General features: G+C 41.4%; 1 protein-coding gene across 1 annotated transcript in view; it reads right to left on the minus strand.

Moving 5' to 3' along the window:
• The window catches only part of LOC115111193 (nuclear receptor corepressor 2-like), a 178,232-nt gene that overhangs the window by 121,737 nt on the left and 40,324 nt on the right, over positions 1 to 16,171 (minus strand). The window contains 2 exon segments of the mRNA XM_065011528.1: positions 8,639 to 8,751; positions 9,534 to 9,729. Of these exon segments, the coding sequence (XP_064867600.1) occupies positions 8,639 to 8,751; positions 9,534 to 9,638 (218 nt within the window). The 5' untranslated portion in view covers positions 9,639 to 9,729.

Consider the following 16,171-nt stretch of genomic DNA (forward strand, 5'->3'; position numbering starts at 1 on the left):
AGGTGATATTCCTGTTTGAGGAACATGCTCTCGCTGCACGACAGGTGATATTCCTGTTTGAGAAACATGCTCTCGCTGCACGACAGGTGATATTCCTGTTTGAGAAACATGCTCTCGCTGCACGACAGGTGATATTCCTGTTTGAGGAACATGCTCTCGCTGCACGACAGGTGATATTCCTGTTTGAGGAACATGCTCTCGCTGCACGACAGGTGATATTCCTGTTTGAGAAACATGCTCTCGCTGCACGACAGGTGATATTCCTGTTTGAGAAACGTGCTCTCGCTGCACGACAGGTGATATTCCTGTTTGAGGAGCGTGCTCTCGCTGCACGACAGGTGATATTCCTGTTTGAGGAACGTGCTCTCGCTGCACGACAGGTGATATTCCTGTTTGAGGAGCATGCTCTCGCTGCACGACAGGTGATATTCCTGTTTGAGGAACGTGCTCTCGCTGCACGACAGGTGATATTCCTGTTTGAGGAGCATGCTCTCGCTGCACGACAGGTGATATTCCTGTTTGAGGAACATGCTCTCGCTGCACGACAGGTGATATTCCTGTTTGAGGAGCGTGCTCTCGCTGCACGACAGGTGATATTCCTGTTTGAGGAGCGTGCTCTCGCTGCACGACAGGTGATATTCCTGTTTGAGGAACATGCTCTCGCTGCACGACAGGTGATATTCCTGTTTGAGAAACATGCTCTCGCTGCACGACAGGTGATATTCCTGTTTGAGGAACATGCTCTCGCTGCACGACAGGTGATATTCCTGTTTGAGAAACATGCTCTCGCTGCACGACAGGTGATATTCCTGTTTGAGGAACATGCTCTCGCTGCACGACAGGTGATATTCCTGTTTGAGGAACATGCTCTCGCTGCACGACAGGTGATATTCCGCCCAAACTCTGTATGCCATGGGCGCTCCAACCTTGTTCCTGCAGCTACCCAGTGCTTCATTTGGGAAACCAAGTGAAATCTGTTTGGGAACATCGATATGTTTTCCCAACAAAACTACATTTACTAAACTGTGGGCTCCAGAAGGGAATAAAGGAGAGTGAGGAGATGGAAACGCATGATGGTGAGATATTCTGTATAGCTAAAGGTAATGTGTCACATAATTCATTATGAAAATATAAAAAATAACCTATTACTAGGCTATTCAAATTCACTCATTTTAGGCTAACTGTAAGCCATCCCGCCTAATCAATGAACCAACAGCATCGCCTAGGGCTATACGTTCTCTCCCAGACTCATTGATAGAGATGTTGGAGCATAAGGTAACCAGTCCATCTGGTATGCATAATACACTCCACACTCAAAGGCAATAACTCAAATTTTGGAGTATGCTAAACCAATTATGTTTCAAAGACATCTTAAAATCAGTTTTGTTTTATGTTTTTCTGCCATGCGTAATATGCGATAGGTCATGTATTACAAAGGCATAATCATCGTTTTTATTAAGGTTGCTTTTTTCCGGGCTCATGGGGCCTATGCAGAAGCTCTAATACGCATATGGATGTTTTGAATGAATCATCACCTTAAAAAGCACTGTGCATTTCATTGTGTTGGGCTTTGAAACAACATCCACAACAACCATGTTTCAATCTGCATTTGAACTTCTTTCTTCAAATGGATCATCACAGTGGAGGTGAGATTAAAAAGCAAGGGTTTGAGCATAGCCTGAAGGTATGGATGAAGGAATGCTGATCAAATGAAGGAATGCTGATAGTTTAAACCTTGACTGGGGACTCACACAAGCTGATGCCTCTCAGCACAACCTGCAGCTAATCACTGACGAAAACAAGAAATGTAATCTCTAATAACAGCTTAATAAGATGAAGTCCTATTATATTTTATTTATTGAACAACACATACGCTACTACCTGCTAAAATCACACAGCTCACCCATGCCCCCTGAAAGAAGAACATGTTCACAGAGACTAGGCTGTTATTCCCTCATGGTTTTACTTTTCAGGATTGGCTGCTAATCAATGTCCTCTTGGGAAGAGCGAGAGAACAGTGTGGTGTTCATGTGTTGACAGAACTAGTGGAGTCCTCTACTGTACACAGAAAAGGGACAGAAGAGAGAACTGAAGTGGTTGAGGAAGAACACAATGCTCCCTGGGCAGGTTCTTTAAAAAATAAAGTCCCAGAGAGCCCGTAATCCTGTCTGACTGATACTGGAAGACAGAGCCAGCCACACACAAATTGTTAGCCACACACTGCTACACATTACACACACACTGACCATCTGGTGTCGGCCAATGTGTGCCCGTAACATTCCTGAGGGTAATGTTGCCTAACTCACTTGACCTCCGGAGACAGGACCTCCATTTCAACTACAAAGAAAGATGGAGAGAGGAGAGAACAGACAGTGAACTAATTCAAATTAATATATGAAGACCTCCCGGAGAGACACTGATGCACAGCACTGCGAATAGAATCCAGTTGCAGCTGACCTCATGAGAAAAGCGTTTGTTGAAGATATACTTCACACTTTAGTTCTCTTGTACTTTTCCCAGGTAACATATGCAGGAATATTGGCTACTTCAATCAACTGATGAAGAATAATGACTCTGTGCTCAAGGCCTACCCTCTGTATGCCATGCAAAATTCATGGAATGCATATAAATAATTCATAACTACTCATCAAGACTCATCCTCAGAAAAAGCATGACTATATATATAGCCACAGGAAGACCCAGAGTTACCTCTGCTGCAGAGGATAAGTTCATTAGTGTTAACTGCCTCAGAAATAGCAGCCCAAACGAATGTTTCACACAGTTCAAGTAACAGACACATCTCAACATCAACTGTTTAGAGGAGACTTCGTGAATCAGGCCTTCATGGTCGAATTGCTGCAACAAAAAAACACTACTAAAAGGACACCAATAAGAAGAGACTTGCTTGGGCAAAGAAAAACGAGCAATGGACATTAGACCGGTGGAAATCTGTCCTTTGCTTTGAGGAGTCTAAATTTGAGATTCTATTTCTAACCACGGTGTCTTTGTGAGACGCAGAATAGGTGAACTGATAACCTCTGCATGTGTGGTTCCCACCGTGAAGGATGGAGGTGGTGTGATGGTGTGGGGGTGCTTTGCTGGTGACACGGTCAGTGATTTACTTAGAAATCAAGGCACACTTAACCAGCATGGCTACAACAGCATTCTGCAGCGATACGCCGTCCCATCTGGTTTGCGCTTATTGGGACGATCATTTGTTTTTCAGGAAAATGACTACAGGCTGTGGAAAGGCTATTTGACCAAGAAAGAGAGTGATGAGTGCTACATCAGACGACCTGGCCTCCACAATCACCTGACCTTAACCCAATTGAGATGGTTTGGTATGAGTTGGACCACAGAGTGAAGCAAAAGCAGCCAACAAGTGCTCAGCATATTTGACCGACCAGCTCAAATCGGTCTTACAGTTGAAGTTGGAAGTTCACATCCACCTTAGCCAAAAACATTTAAACTCTGTTTTTCACAATTCCTGACATTTAATCCTAGTAAAGTTTCCCTGTCTTCGGTCAGTTAGGATCAACACTTTATTTTAATAATGTGAAATGTCAGAATATTAGTAGAGAGGATTATTTATTTCAGCTTTTATTTCTTTAATCACATTCCCAGTGGGTCAGAAGTTTACATACACTCAATTAGTATTTGGTAGCATTGCCTTTAAATTGTTTAACTTGGCTCAAACGTTTCAGGTAGCCTTCCACAAGCTTCCCACAATAAGTTGGGTGTATTTTGGCCCATTCCTCCTGACAGAGCTGGTGTAACTGAGTCAGGTATGTAGACCTCCTTGCTCGCACCAGCTTTTTCAGTTCCGCTCACAAATGTCCTATAGGATTGAGGTCAGGTCTTTGTGATGGCCACTCCAATACCTTGACTTTGTTGTCCTTAAGCCATTTTGCCACAACTTTGGAAGTATGCTTGGGGTCAATGTCCATTTGGAAGACCCATTTGCGACCAAGCTTTAACTTCCTGACTGATGTGTCTTGAGATGTTGCTTCAATATATCCACATATATCCCTCCTGCAGCAAAGCACCCCCAAAACATGATGCTGCTTCACGGATGGGATGGTGTTCTTCGGCTTGCAAGCCTCCCCCTTTTTCCTCCAAACATAACGATGGTCATTATGGTCAAACAGTTCTATTTTCGTTTCATCAGACCAGAGGACGTTTCTCCAAAAAGTACCACCTTTGTCCCCATGTGCAGTTGCAAACTGTAGTCTGGCCTTTTTATGGCGGTTTTGGAGCAGTGGTTTCTTCCTTGCTGAGCGGCCTTTCAGGTTATGTCGATATAGGACTGGTTTGACTGTGGATATAGATACTTTTGTACCTGTTGCCTCCAGCATCTTCACAATGTCCTTTGCTGTTGTTCAGGGATTGATTTGCACTTTTCGCACCAAAGTACGTTCATCTCTAAGAGACAGAACGCATCTCCTTCCTGAGTGGTATGATGGCTGCGTGGTCCCATGGTGTTTCTACTTGCGTACTATTGTTTGTACAGATGAACGAGGTACCTTCAGACATTTGCTCCCAAGGATGAACCAGACTTGTGGAGGTCTACAAAAAAAATTCTGGGGTCTTGGCTGATTTCTTTTGATTTTCCCATGATGTCAAGCAAAAAGGCACTGAGTTTGAAGGTAGGCCTTGAAATACATCCACAGGTACACCTCCAATTGACTCAAATGATGTCAATTAGACTATCAGAAGCATCTAAAGCCATGACATTTTCTGGAATGTTACAAGCTGTTTAAAGGCACAGTCAACTATGTGTATGTAAACCTCTGACCAACTGGAATTATAAGTGAAATAATCTGTCTGTAAATAGTTGTTGGGAAAATTACTTGTCATAAAAAGTAAATGTCCTAACCGATTTGCCAAAACTATAGTTTGTTAACAAGAAATTTGTGGAGTGGTTGAGAATGAGTTTTAATGACTCCAACCTAAGTGTATGTAAACTTCTGCAAAATTTAAAATTGTGATTTTACATTGGATAAAAGTAGAGACTCAGAGCTACAAAATGGTATATCATATACTACAGTTAAGGAACAACGGGGGAAAGTAATTTTGTTTTAAAAGTTGATAAACTTGTAGACTCACTTTTGAGAAAATGGCCTTTGAATGTTTTGGGACTTCTTCGACAGCCATTCAGCATCGTTCACACTCTCTTAAGCTTCAGCCCCACCCATCTCTAAGGGTTGATCTGAGCGTTCTGTAATAACAGCAGCAGTCAAGCGCCCCTGTAAAGACTATTATACAAAGATTCAAAATAGCTACTGATAACAAATGTGTATTTAATTGTTGTGAGCTAGAGACTCCTGACCATTTATTTTGGAACGGTTCTTATGTCAGATGAGTTTGGACTGAGTTAGAAGATATTTATTTTTATTTTTTAACTACTACTACTATTAATGTTAATTTGAAAGACTGATATTGTTTTATTTTGATCCAAATTATATGGACCCTGATTTAACTTCCATTGTTTATTTGTTTATTTTTCATGGCAGATTCTTTATCCATAAAATTCAGTGGGCGGAGAACAAACCCTTCACATTATTTCTAAATGTATTTATTAATTTCTAAATAATATTTCAATTCTATCAGTAAGTGTAAAAACAACATTTTTTTTGTTGACAAATTGAAAATGTACCATCTTGATATGTAATACCCCTGTCTTAGGTTTATGTACTCTTGTTTGTATATTTATGTTTTTGTATTTGTTTGGTTCATAATAATAATACAAAATGTATCAATTTTAAAAAAGCAATCTAACTTGCTAGATACTTCCAGACACAAATGAGAGAACAGCTCAGTGACCATTTTACTCAACCTAGCAGAGCTGGTTAGGCTGTTTTCATGTCATACAGAGCGTTGGTGACTAACTGTGCTGCTGGCAACAATTTAATGACAAAATTTTGCTGACATTTACTGATAGCGGCCATATTCAACTGGGTTAAGCATTCGTAAATTCATCAGTTATTCTGCGCTCTGGAACACTCAGATGAGAGTCTTTAAGACATGTAGCTAGCTAGCTGAACAATGAACCACAATCCCAACTCATAACGTTAATACCCTGCATGAATCTGCAAATGGCTCTGAGATATGAATAATACAATTATACACGTAACGCTAGTTAGCAATACACTTTAACCTGAAATAAAAAGACTTTCAAAATTAGAAACGTGTAATATCTGAAAATGTAGCTAGCTAGGCTATCTTACCCGGGGTCTGAAATCTGAGTAGATAACCAGAGCAAATTCACCAGCTAGTATGTCTATCAACAGTTGTTGCATTGACATTCTATTGAAATGGATACTTGCATTGAGTCTTTTGTCAAGACATGTAGCTAGCTAGCTAAAGAATGAACCATAATCCCAACCCATGACGTCACTACCCTGCATGAATCTGCAGGTACCTAACCAACCAGGTTGAATGTTAGCTAGCCAACATTAGTCAAGCAAATGAGTGGTTTATGTTCAAGTTTACGTTCAAACAGCTCTCCTGTGAAGTAGTGACCCGCGTCATACGTCTAGTTTCTTGAAACGGGTCATATATGTGGGAACTCCTTCAAGACTGTTGGAAAAGCATTCCACATGAAGCTGGCTGAGAGAATGCCAAGAGTGTGCAAAGCTGTCATCAAGGCAAAGGGTGGCTACTTAGAAGAATCTCAAATACAAAATATATCTTGATTTGTTCAACACCTTTTTGGTTACTACATGATTCCATGTGTTATTTCATAGTTTGTCTTCACTATTATTCTACAATGTAGGTGTGTAGGTGTGTCCAAACTTTTGACTGATACTGTAAGTATTCAGATCCTTTACTCAGTACTTTGTTGAAGCACCTTTGGCAGTGATAACAGCCACAAGTCCTCTTGGGACGCTACAAGCTTGGCACACCTGTATTTGGGGAGTTTCTAACATTCTTCTCTGCAGATCCTCTCACAATCTGTCAGGTTGGATGGGGAGTGTCACAGCTATTTTCAGGTGTTTCCAGAGATGTTCGATTGGGTTCATGTCCGGGCTCTGGCTGGGCCAATCAAGGACATTCAGAGACTCGTCCCGAAGCCACTCCTGCGTTGTCTTGGCTATGTGCTTATGGTCATTGTCCTGGTGGAAGTTGAACCGTCACCCGAGTCTGAGGTCCTGAACGCTCTGGAGCAGGTTTTCATCAAGGATCACTCTGTACTTTCCTCTGTTCATCTTTCCCTTGATCCTGACTTGTCTGCCAGTCCCTGCCGCTAAAAAACATCCCCACAGCATGATGCTTTCCACCACCATGCTTCACCATAAGAACGGTGCATGTTTCCTCCAGACGTGACACTTGGCATTCAGACCAAAGAGTTCAATCTTGGTTTCAGCAGTCTAGAGAATCTTGTTTCTCATGGTCAGAGTCCTTTAGGTGCCTTTTGGCAAACTCCAAGCGGGATGATCAATGGAAACAGGATGCACCTAAGCTCAATTTTGAGTCTCATAGCAAAGGGTCTGAATACGTATGTAAATGTGATGTTTTTATTTTTTATACATTTGCACAAATTTCAAAAAAACTTTTCGACTTGTCATTATGGGGTATTGTGTGTAGATTGATGAGGGAAAAAACTATTTAATCCAGTTTAGAATAAGGCTGTAACATAACAAAATGTGGAAAGAGGATACTTTCCGAATGCACTGTATTTCCTGCATCAAATCCCCCCACGATACCATCCCCCATTTCTACTCTCCATGGACTTGAAATAAACCCCCCTAAAATGATTTTTCGAAATCTGGCAACCCTGTTTAGCTTTCCCACTTGTATTTAGGGTGATGATCTGTGAGGTGATAACATTATTTGCTTTGTGATTTGTAAAAAACTGTAAACAACTTGTAGAAGAAATGTGCTCCGGATCTTGTGTATACTGTAACAAGTACATTGAAGATTTGTAATATGCTGAAAAGTGGTCAAACTAAGTCCATCTTTGACTTTGTTTCTTTATGTCTTATTAGTGAATGGCATTCTGGGATTAGGGAGTTTTTGATTGTCAAACAAATATGGCTGCAATCAAAGAATTTAGCTGCTGTTGCTTAGCTGACACATATCTCTTTTCTAAACAATTTTACATCTCCCTTGTGCGCACCAGAGATACATTGTAAACAAGTATAGATGTTAGATCGCTAACTTATGTTTAGTTTTTTGTCAGCGCAACCGGTTATTTAGAATGGTTTATGGAATGAGTTTGGCTGTGGATGTGTTCCTTGTGATGCTTGGATGATGAAGTTCACATTTATCTTTCACAATCAAATATAAAATTGAGGAATAAACTTGTGAAGATCTTTATTTCCCATCAGTACAAAGCATTATTTAGATGCTTTTCAAACAACAATGCTGTTTAGATGAGTTTGTTGCATCATACGTTCTGTTGCTACTGTTCCAATCAGATATTTGCGACGGTACGCTGCAGGGACCACTCAACAATGATCACAAATACATGATCGGACACGTCAAAGGGTTAAAAAGTGATTTAAGGTGATGAGCAAAGGTGACAGAGGCTTCTAGAAAAGCCTAAGAGATCAAAGAAACCAGGAGGTCCTGGGTCCTGAGCGAGAGCAGATGGTGTGTGTTATCATGTCTAGTACAGTAGTAGATCGCTACGTACCTCTCATTCCCTGGCTGGAACTCAGACAGCAGAGAGGGCCGGCGGCGGTGGGGCTGAGCCAGGTGTGAGCTGTAGTCCCGAGAGTGAGGGTGGTAGTCCACCAGTCCCACATCCTGAAACGCATGAGGAGAGCACACCAGAAATCTTCCAATCTGAGACAAGTCTATGGTAGCGTGCCTCTGTTAATTCACTCATTCTCTCATTTTCTCTCTCCATCTAGCTCTTCATTCCTGGTCATTACATTCTCATCCTTTCTCTCCATTTACCTCATACATATGAGAGAGAGTGGCCATTCCTCGACACCTGTGCCTCTCTCACTGAGCTGAGGCTGATGGGACTAACTGTGGGTTGTGGACTGTCCATCTGCCCTCATCTCCTCCTCAGCATGATGACAAGTGGGAGTGAAGGGATTAACAAGCAGGGGCAGCTGTGGGGATCCTGGGGGGTAACCCTAGGATTCCCTCTTTACAACAGAGAGAGAGACTCACACCGACACAGGACGTCAAGCCACAAGATGAACCTACTTACTAGCTAGGGGCCTCTTCTGGGAAGACAAGACACATATCCCTCTGACCCGTTCAAAAAAGAGTCATGGCGAATAAGAAATGAGGGAAGACATTTGGGCATAATGGAGAAACCTAGAAAATGATTCCACCATGAAAACATTAACTTTCAATTCAAACATCTAATAAGGGAGCAGGTTCTAGGGCGGCATATCCTTTGTGTGCATAACAGTGTAGCCACATACTCGGTGCAGGATAATTCTGTTGACAAAATGACAGCTAACCTAAGGGAGCCGAGGTAACATCTACATGTAAATCATTATACACTGAGCTTTCATGTGAAGGCGCTAAGTACCAGTGTTCCTGTCTCCAGCTAGTTTCAGGGCTCTTACCGTGTGTGCCCGTGCCAGCTGCAGCGGTAGACTGGCAGGGTTTGGCAGGTGGAGGATGTCCACAGCCCTCCGGCCCTGAGGCACAGACTGGGGGTGGGAGGACATGCTGGTGCGGCCGCTTCCTCTACAGACTGGATGTTGGTGGGGCTGCAGAGCAGGCGAGGTACATCATGGGTTTGGTCCTGTAGACAGCGACCTGTAGGGAGAAGAGAACGGCATGATGAGAAACTAATCACATACAAGTCAGGACAGTTGACCAACCCAAATCAAGCCAGTTTGAAGTCATACGTCCTATCAGGGTTTTGGTAGTCTTCGGCACGGATATCAGCTTTCTGCAGAACAATAATAATCCGTCTTGCTGTATGTAGATTGAGAAGGGTTAAATGCTATTTGGCCACCAGCTCGAGATGAATGTGTCAGTGCATCCTGGCTATAAGAGTGTCAGCACCTCTCTCCAGCAGCTGCTAACATTTCCACTGTTCCTGATGGCAGATCTTACACCTGCCTGCCTACACACTGAATGGCCTTCTGTCCCTCGCACTGGAGGAGTTATGTCTATGAAAAGTTAGGCAAAGTCAAAATGCTAGTTGATAACCTAATGCCCAGGGTTTAATAGGGAAATAATTACACTATGCTAAGTATGGATGTTCCAACACCAGTTAAGTTTTAACGCCAAGGACATATCACCAAACGGCAGAGAGTGCACTTCTAGTGTGGTTGAGAGATGGATTCAAAATGGAGTGATACGACGAGTGCTTTGTGCTGTTTGAGTAGGCTTCTCCCCCACAACCACTTTGGAAAAGCTCATGGACAAGATTTCCTATTCTTCACGGTGATTAAGAAATTAAAATAAAAGGAGTGGGAAGAGAGGCATAATCCTCTTACTGTTTTCATACCTATTACAATACACATTAATGAGAGAAAATAGATTGCTATAAAACACAGCAGCATATATCCTATAAAGCAGAGGTTTTTTTGAAGCGGTGAGTGTTCACAGTACCAGATGCCCTGAGGTTGAGCTGGCCGATATGGACAAAAATTCATATTGCAGTAACTAGCCTGAATTCATGCGCTAACCAGGGTTGCCATGTCTGCGGTTTTCCCGCAATTGGGCTACTTTGAAAACAATATCACGGGTGTAAATGTATTGGTCGCGGGTTGTGGGTTTTTGGGCTACTTCTAAGTTGCACCGCGGGCGGCCGCCATGCCATATATCTGTTTCACTGTCTCCTGCTGCTGACTATCAGGCAATGAGGAAGGCTGTTGCTGAGTGAGTGGAGGGGGGCGTTCATGCTGAAAGAGCACCGCAGCAAGCAGCTTAGTCCACTATTGACTGAGTCACATGAGTAAGAGAAGACAGAGCAGCACGTCTTGACAACTTTTTACCAGTTGTATGTAGGTATGTAGGCTATTTAACTTGACATTATGGCAAGTGGACATTTGAAATGGAAGTTATGTAACTCCCTCATGTGCTTCTATTATGGGGAAAAATCCTCAATGAAGCTGACATTAATTGTGGAGAATGATACATTTGCATCTGTTGGCAATCAAGTAGTCTATAATTGTATATGTTAATATAGGCTACAATTTGATACAATAAATATATGTTGAAATTACTATATCACTGGAGATTTTGCAAATCCAATGTGTCACTTGTGTAGCCTACCAGGAGCCGGCAAATACATTTTTAAAATAGGTTATAACTTCAGTGTATTGTTGTTGTAGCCTTGTGTTACTACGCAAATATTAATGGCCAAGTTTAGTTAAGTTGTTGACAAGCATATTCAGTTCATATACAGTACAAGTCAAACATTTTGGACACACCTACTCATTCAAGGGTTTTTATTTTTACTATGTTATACATTGTATAATAATAGTGCAGACATCAAAACTAGGAAATAACACATGGAATCATGTAATAACCAAAAAAGTGTGAAACAAATCAAAATATATTATATATTTGAGATTCCTCAAAGTAGCTACCCTTTGCCTTGATGAATGCTTTGCACACTCTTGGCCTTATCTCAACCAGCTTCATGAGTTAGTCACCTGGAATGCATTTCAATTAACAGGTGTGTCTTGGTAAAAGTTACTTTGTGGAATTTATTTCCTTAACAAGTTTGAGCCAATCAGTTGTGTTGTGACAAGAATATGCCATCTTCTGTATACCACCCCTATTTGGTAAAAGACCAAGTCCATATTATGGCAAGATCAGCTCAAATAACCAAAGAGAAATGACAGTCCATTATTATGTTAAGACATGGTCAGTCAATCCGGAAAATTCCTCAAGTGCAGTCACAAAAACCATCAAGTACTATGATGAAACTGGCTCTCATGAGGACCGCCACAGGAAAGGAAGACCCAGAGATACCTCATTAGAGTTACCAGCCTCAGAAATTGCAGCCCAAATAAATGCTTCACCGAGTTCAAGTAACAGATACATATCAACATCAACTGTTCAGAGGAGACTGCGTGAAAAAAGCCTTCATGGTCACTTGCTGCAAAGAAACCACTACTATAGGACACAAATAAGAAGAGGAGACTTGCTTGGGCCAATAAACACGAACAATGGAAATTAGACAGGTGGAAATCTGTCCTTTGGTCTGATGAGTCGAAATTTGAGATTTTTGGTTAAAACCGGCGTCACTCAGACACACAGTAGGTGAACGGATGATCTCCGCATATGTAGTTCCCACCGTGAAGCATGGAAGTGTGATGGTGTGTGGGTGCTTTCCTGGTGACAATGTCAGTGATTTATTTAGAATTCAAGCACACAACCAGCATGGCTACCACAGCATTCTGCAGACATATGCCATCCCGAGTGGAGCAGCGGTCTAAGGCACTGCATCTCAGTGAAAGAGGCGTCACTGCAGTTAGAATCCAGGCTGCATCACATCCGGTAGTGGTTGGGAGTAGGGGTAGGCCATCATTGTAAATAAGAATTTGTTCGTAACTGTAAATAACAGGACTATCATTTGTTTTTCAGCAGGACAATGACCCAACACACCTCCAAGCGGTGTAAGGGCTATTTGACCAAGAAGGAGAGTGATGGGGTGCTGCATAAAATGACATGGCCTCCCCAATCACCCAAACTCCACCCAATTGAGATGGTTTGGGATGAGTTGGACCGCAGAGTGAAGGAAAAGCATCCAACAAGTGCTTGGCATATGTGGGAACTCCTTCAAGACTGTTGGAAAAGCATTCCAGGTGAGGCTGGTTGAGAGAATGCCAAGAGTGTGCAAAGCTGTCATCAAGGCAAAGTGTAGCTACTTTGAAGAATCTCAAATATAAAACATATTTTGTTTTATATTTAAGATCTGTTGAACACTTTTTTTGGTTACTACATGATTCCATATGTGTTATTTCATAGTTTTGATGTCGTCATTTATTCTACAATGTAGAACATTTAAAAAATATTAAGAAAAGCCCTTAAATAAATAGGTGTCCAAACTTTTGACTGGTACTATATATATATAATTAATATTTAATTCAGTGATTGAAATTATGACCCCTTCCTCAGTAGCCTAATCCAGCAGGCTATTGGGGAAAACAAGCACTTCTTGTCTCGAAATCGCCAAGCTAGTCATGTTGAAAAAATTATTCTGTTAATTTGAGCTAAGCAAGCTGCTAACTCGTTCAGTTTACATCTTGCCTAGGCTACTATAGACTATCTGAAATAAGATGTAGGCAAATCAGGGGCTACAGGCTATCTGCATCTATCTAAGCAAACCATGGAAAAGTTTAATTACAATCATGAACCCAGATTTTAGTATGTAGCCTATGCCTATTCAAATGTCAAGTCAATCTTGCAAATAAGCCATTTATAACAGTTTCTAGTGGTAACATCTGGTTTGTGATAGCCAATCTACCACGGCTAACTGCTGTAGCCAGACACTCCGTGTTGCGTCATGCTAATGAACAGCCCTTAGCCAAGGTATATTGGCCATATATCATACCCACTCGTGCCTTATTGCTTAATCATAGCAGTCAAACAAGTTAAATCAACATCCACCGATGGGAAATGATTTGGCGAGTTCTCTATTGCAACATTCAAATTAGTTTATTACTTGATGTCGCAATAATTATTGCTTATAATGTCATTAGTTACGTTGATATTCCTTAATGGGCTCAAAAACGTTATGGAAAAAGGGTTTATTGGATAAATGTGTCAACACTTGCTGTGGGAAGAAAATGTGCACTCGTTTTCAGGCCTTTTGGGGGGGGTTTGAGTGGTCATGAGTGGCTAGACCTGGCATCCATGGGGTCAAGGATTTTGTTTGATTTTACAGAGCAGAGGACATTGGATTTAAGCAAACTAGTGGTTCATTTGAAACAATCCTTATCAATAACCTAAACGTCTCAAATACGTGTCTGGGTGGTTATAAAAGATGGCATAATAGAGTGAATGGAGTGAAACGAAACTGAAAGAGGAAGATCACTTTTAGATTCAGACATTCACACACACACAAAACACTATTTTGATAGTAAAAGAGACTGGGAGTTGGATACTCATTACATGCGACCTGTGACTCTTGCCAAAATAGGCATTAGGGCCCTTGCCATTTCTCTGGGCCTCTGAGGAATGAAGACCCTGGTAGCTCATGTTTCACCACTGCTCTGCAGTCTACACATGGAGGGATGGTGTGTAGGGCTGCCAGCACTATGACCTAACATGATGTGATTCTACAGTGCATTGGCTTTGAGCAACCACCCAAATCAGATCTCTCTCACTCTCACATAGATACTACTAGGCCTAAAGAGTTGCAGCTGTAGATCTGAAAACAGTACAATATCACTTCCCAGTAGTCAAGTCATCATGAAACCTTGCTCCAACCTGCTATGCCTAGGCTATATCAGTTCTCAATTTTAGTTTCATCTTACTTTTTTAAATAAATGCTACACAGACAATTGAATAACATACAGTAGGTGGTAGAAGATAATCTTCAGTTAGCTGATTAAAAATCTGTTCAAAAAGTTTCAAAACCATAAAGCACAGAGCACAGTATTTGTCTATGAGGGACTGGTCAAAAACAAACAATGTACCAGCCTCATTATTAACTCAGCAAAAAAAGAAACATCTCACTGTCAACTGCGTTTATTTTCAGCAAACTTAACATGTGTAAATATTTGTATGAACATGTTTTATCATTAATCTTGCACTGACTGCTGACAAAATGCCCTTTCGTGAATTCTCATCCAAGTGGAGAAGTGCACAAGTTGGCCGTTTAATTTTTTTATTTATTTTTAACACCTTTATTTAACTTGGCAAGTCAATATAAAACACATTCTTATTTTCAATGATGGCCTAGGAACGGTGGGTTAACTGCCTTGTTCAGGGGCAGAACGACAGATTTTTACCTTGTCATCTCAAGGATTCAATCTTGCAACCTTACAGTTAGCTAGCACCACCTGCCTTACATTGCACTCCACGAGGAGCCTGCCTGTTACGAGAATGCAGTAAGAATCCAAGGTAAGTTGCTAGCTAGCATTAAACTTATCTTATAAAAACAATCAATCATAATCACTAGTTAACTACACATGGTTGATGATATTACTAGTTTATCTAGCGTGTCCTGCGTTGCATATAATCGATGCGGTGCGCATACGCGAAAAAGGACTGTCGCTGCTCCAATGTGTACCTAACCATAAACATCAATGCCTTTCTTAAAATCAATACACAAGATTACATTTTTAAACCTGCATATTTAGTTAATATTGCCTGCTTACATGAATTTATTTTAACTAGGGAAATTGTGTCACTTCTCTTGCAACAGAGTCAGGGTATATGCAGCAGTTTGGGCCTCCTGGCTCGTTGCGAACTGTGTGAAAACGATTTCTTCCTAACAAAGACAGCCAACTTCGCCAAACGGGGGATGATTTAACAAGCACATTTGCGAAAAAAGCACAATCGTTGCACGACTGTACCTAAACATAAACATCAAAGCCTTTCTTAATTAAAATCAATACACAGAAGTGTATATTTTTAAACCTGCATATTTAGCTAAAAGAAATACAGGTTAGCAGACAATATTAACCAGGTGAAATTGTGTCACTTCTCTTGCGTTCATTGCACGCAGAGTCAGGTTATATGCAAAATTTTGGGCCGCCTGGCTCGTTGCAAACTAATTTGCCAGAATTTTACGTAATTATGACATAACATTGAAGGTTGTGCAATGTAACAGCAATATTTAGACTTATGGATGCCACCCCTTAGATAAAATACGGAAAGGTTCCGTATTTCACTGAAAGAATAAACGTTTTGTTTTTGAAAGGATAGTTTCCGGATTCGACCATATTAATGACCAAAGGCTCGTATTTCTGTGTGTTATTATGTTATAATTAACTCTCTGATTTGATATCTGATAGAGCAGTCTGACTGAGTGATGGTAGGCAGCAGCAGGCTCGTACGCATTCATTCAAACAGCACTTTCGTGCGTTTTGCCAGCAGGTCTTCGCAATGCTTCAAGCATTGAGCTGTTTATGACTTCAAGCCTATCAACTCCCGAGATTAGGCTGGTGTAACCGATGTGAAATGGCTAGCTAGTTAGCGGGGTGTGCGCTAATAGCGTTTCAATCGGTGACGTCACTCGCTCTGAGACTTGGAGGAGTTGTTCCCCTTGCTCTGCAAGGGCCGCTTT

This window comes from Oncorhynchus nerka, linkage group LG27 (assembly GCF_034236695.1).
Source record: "Oncorhynchus nerka isolate Pitt River linkage group LG27, Oner_Uvic_2.0, whole genome shotgun sequence".
NCBI lineage: Eukaryota > Metazoa > Chordata > Actinopteri > Salmoniformes > Salmonidae > Oncorhynchus > Oncorhynchus nerka.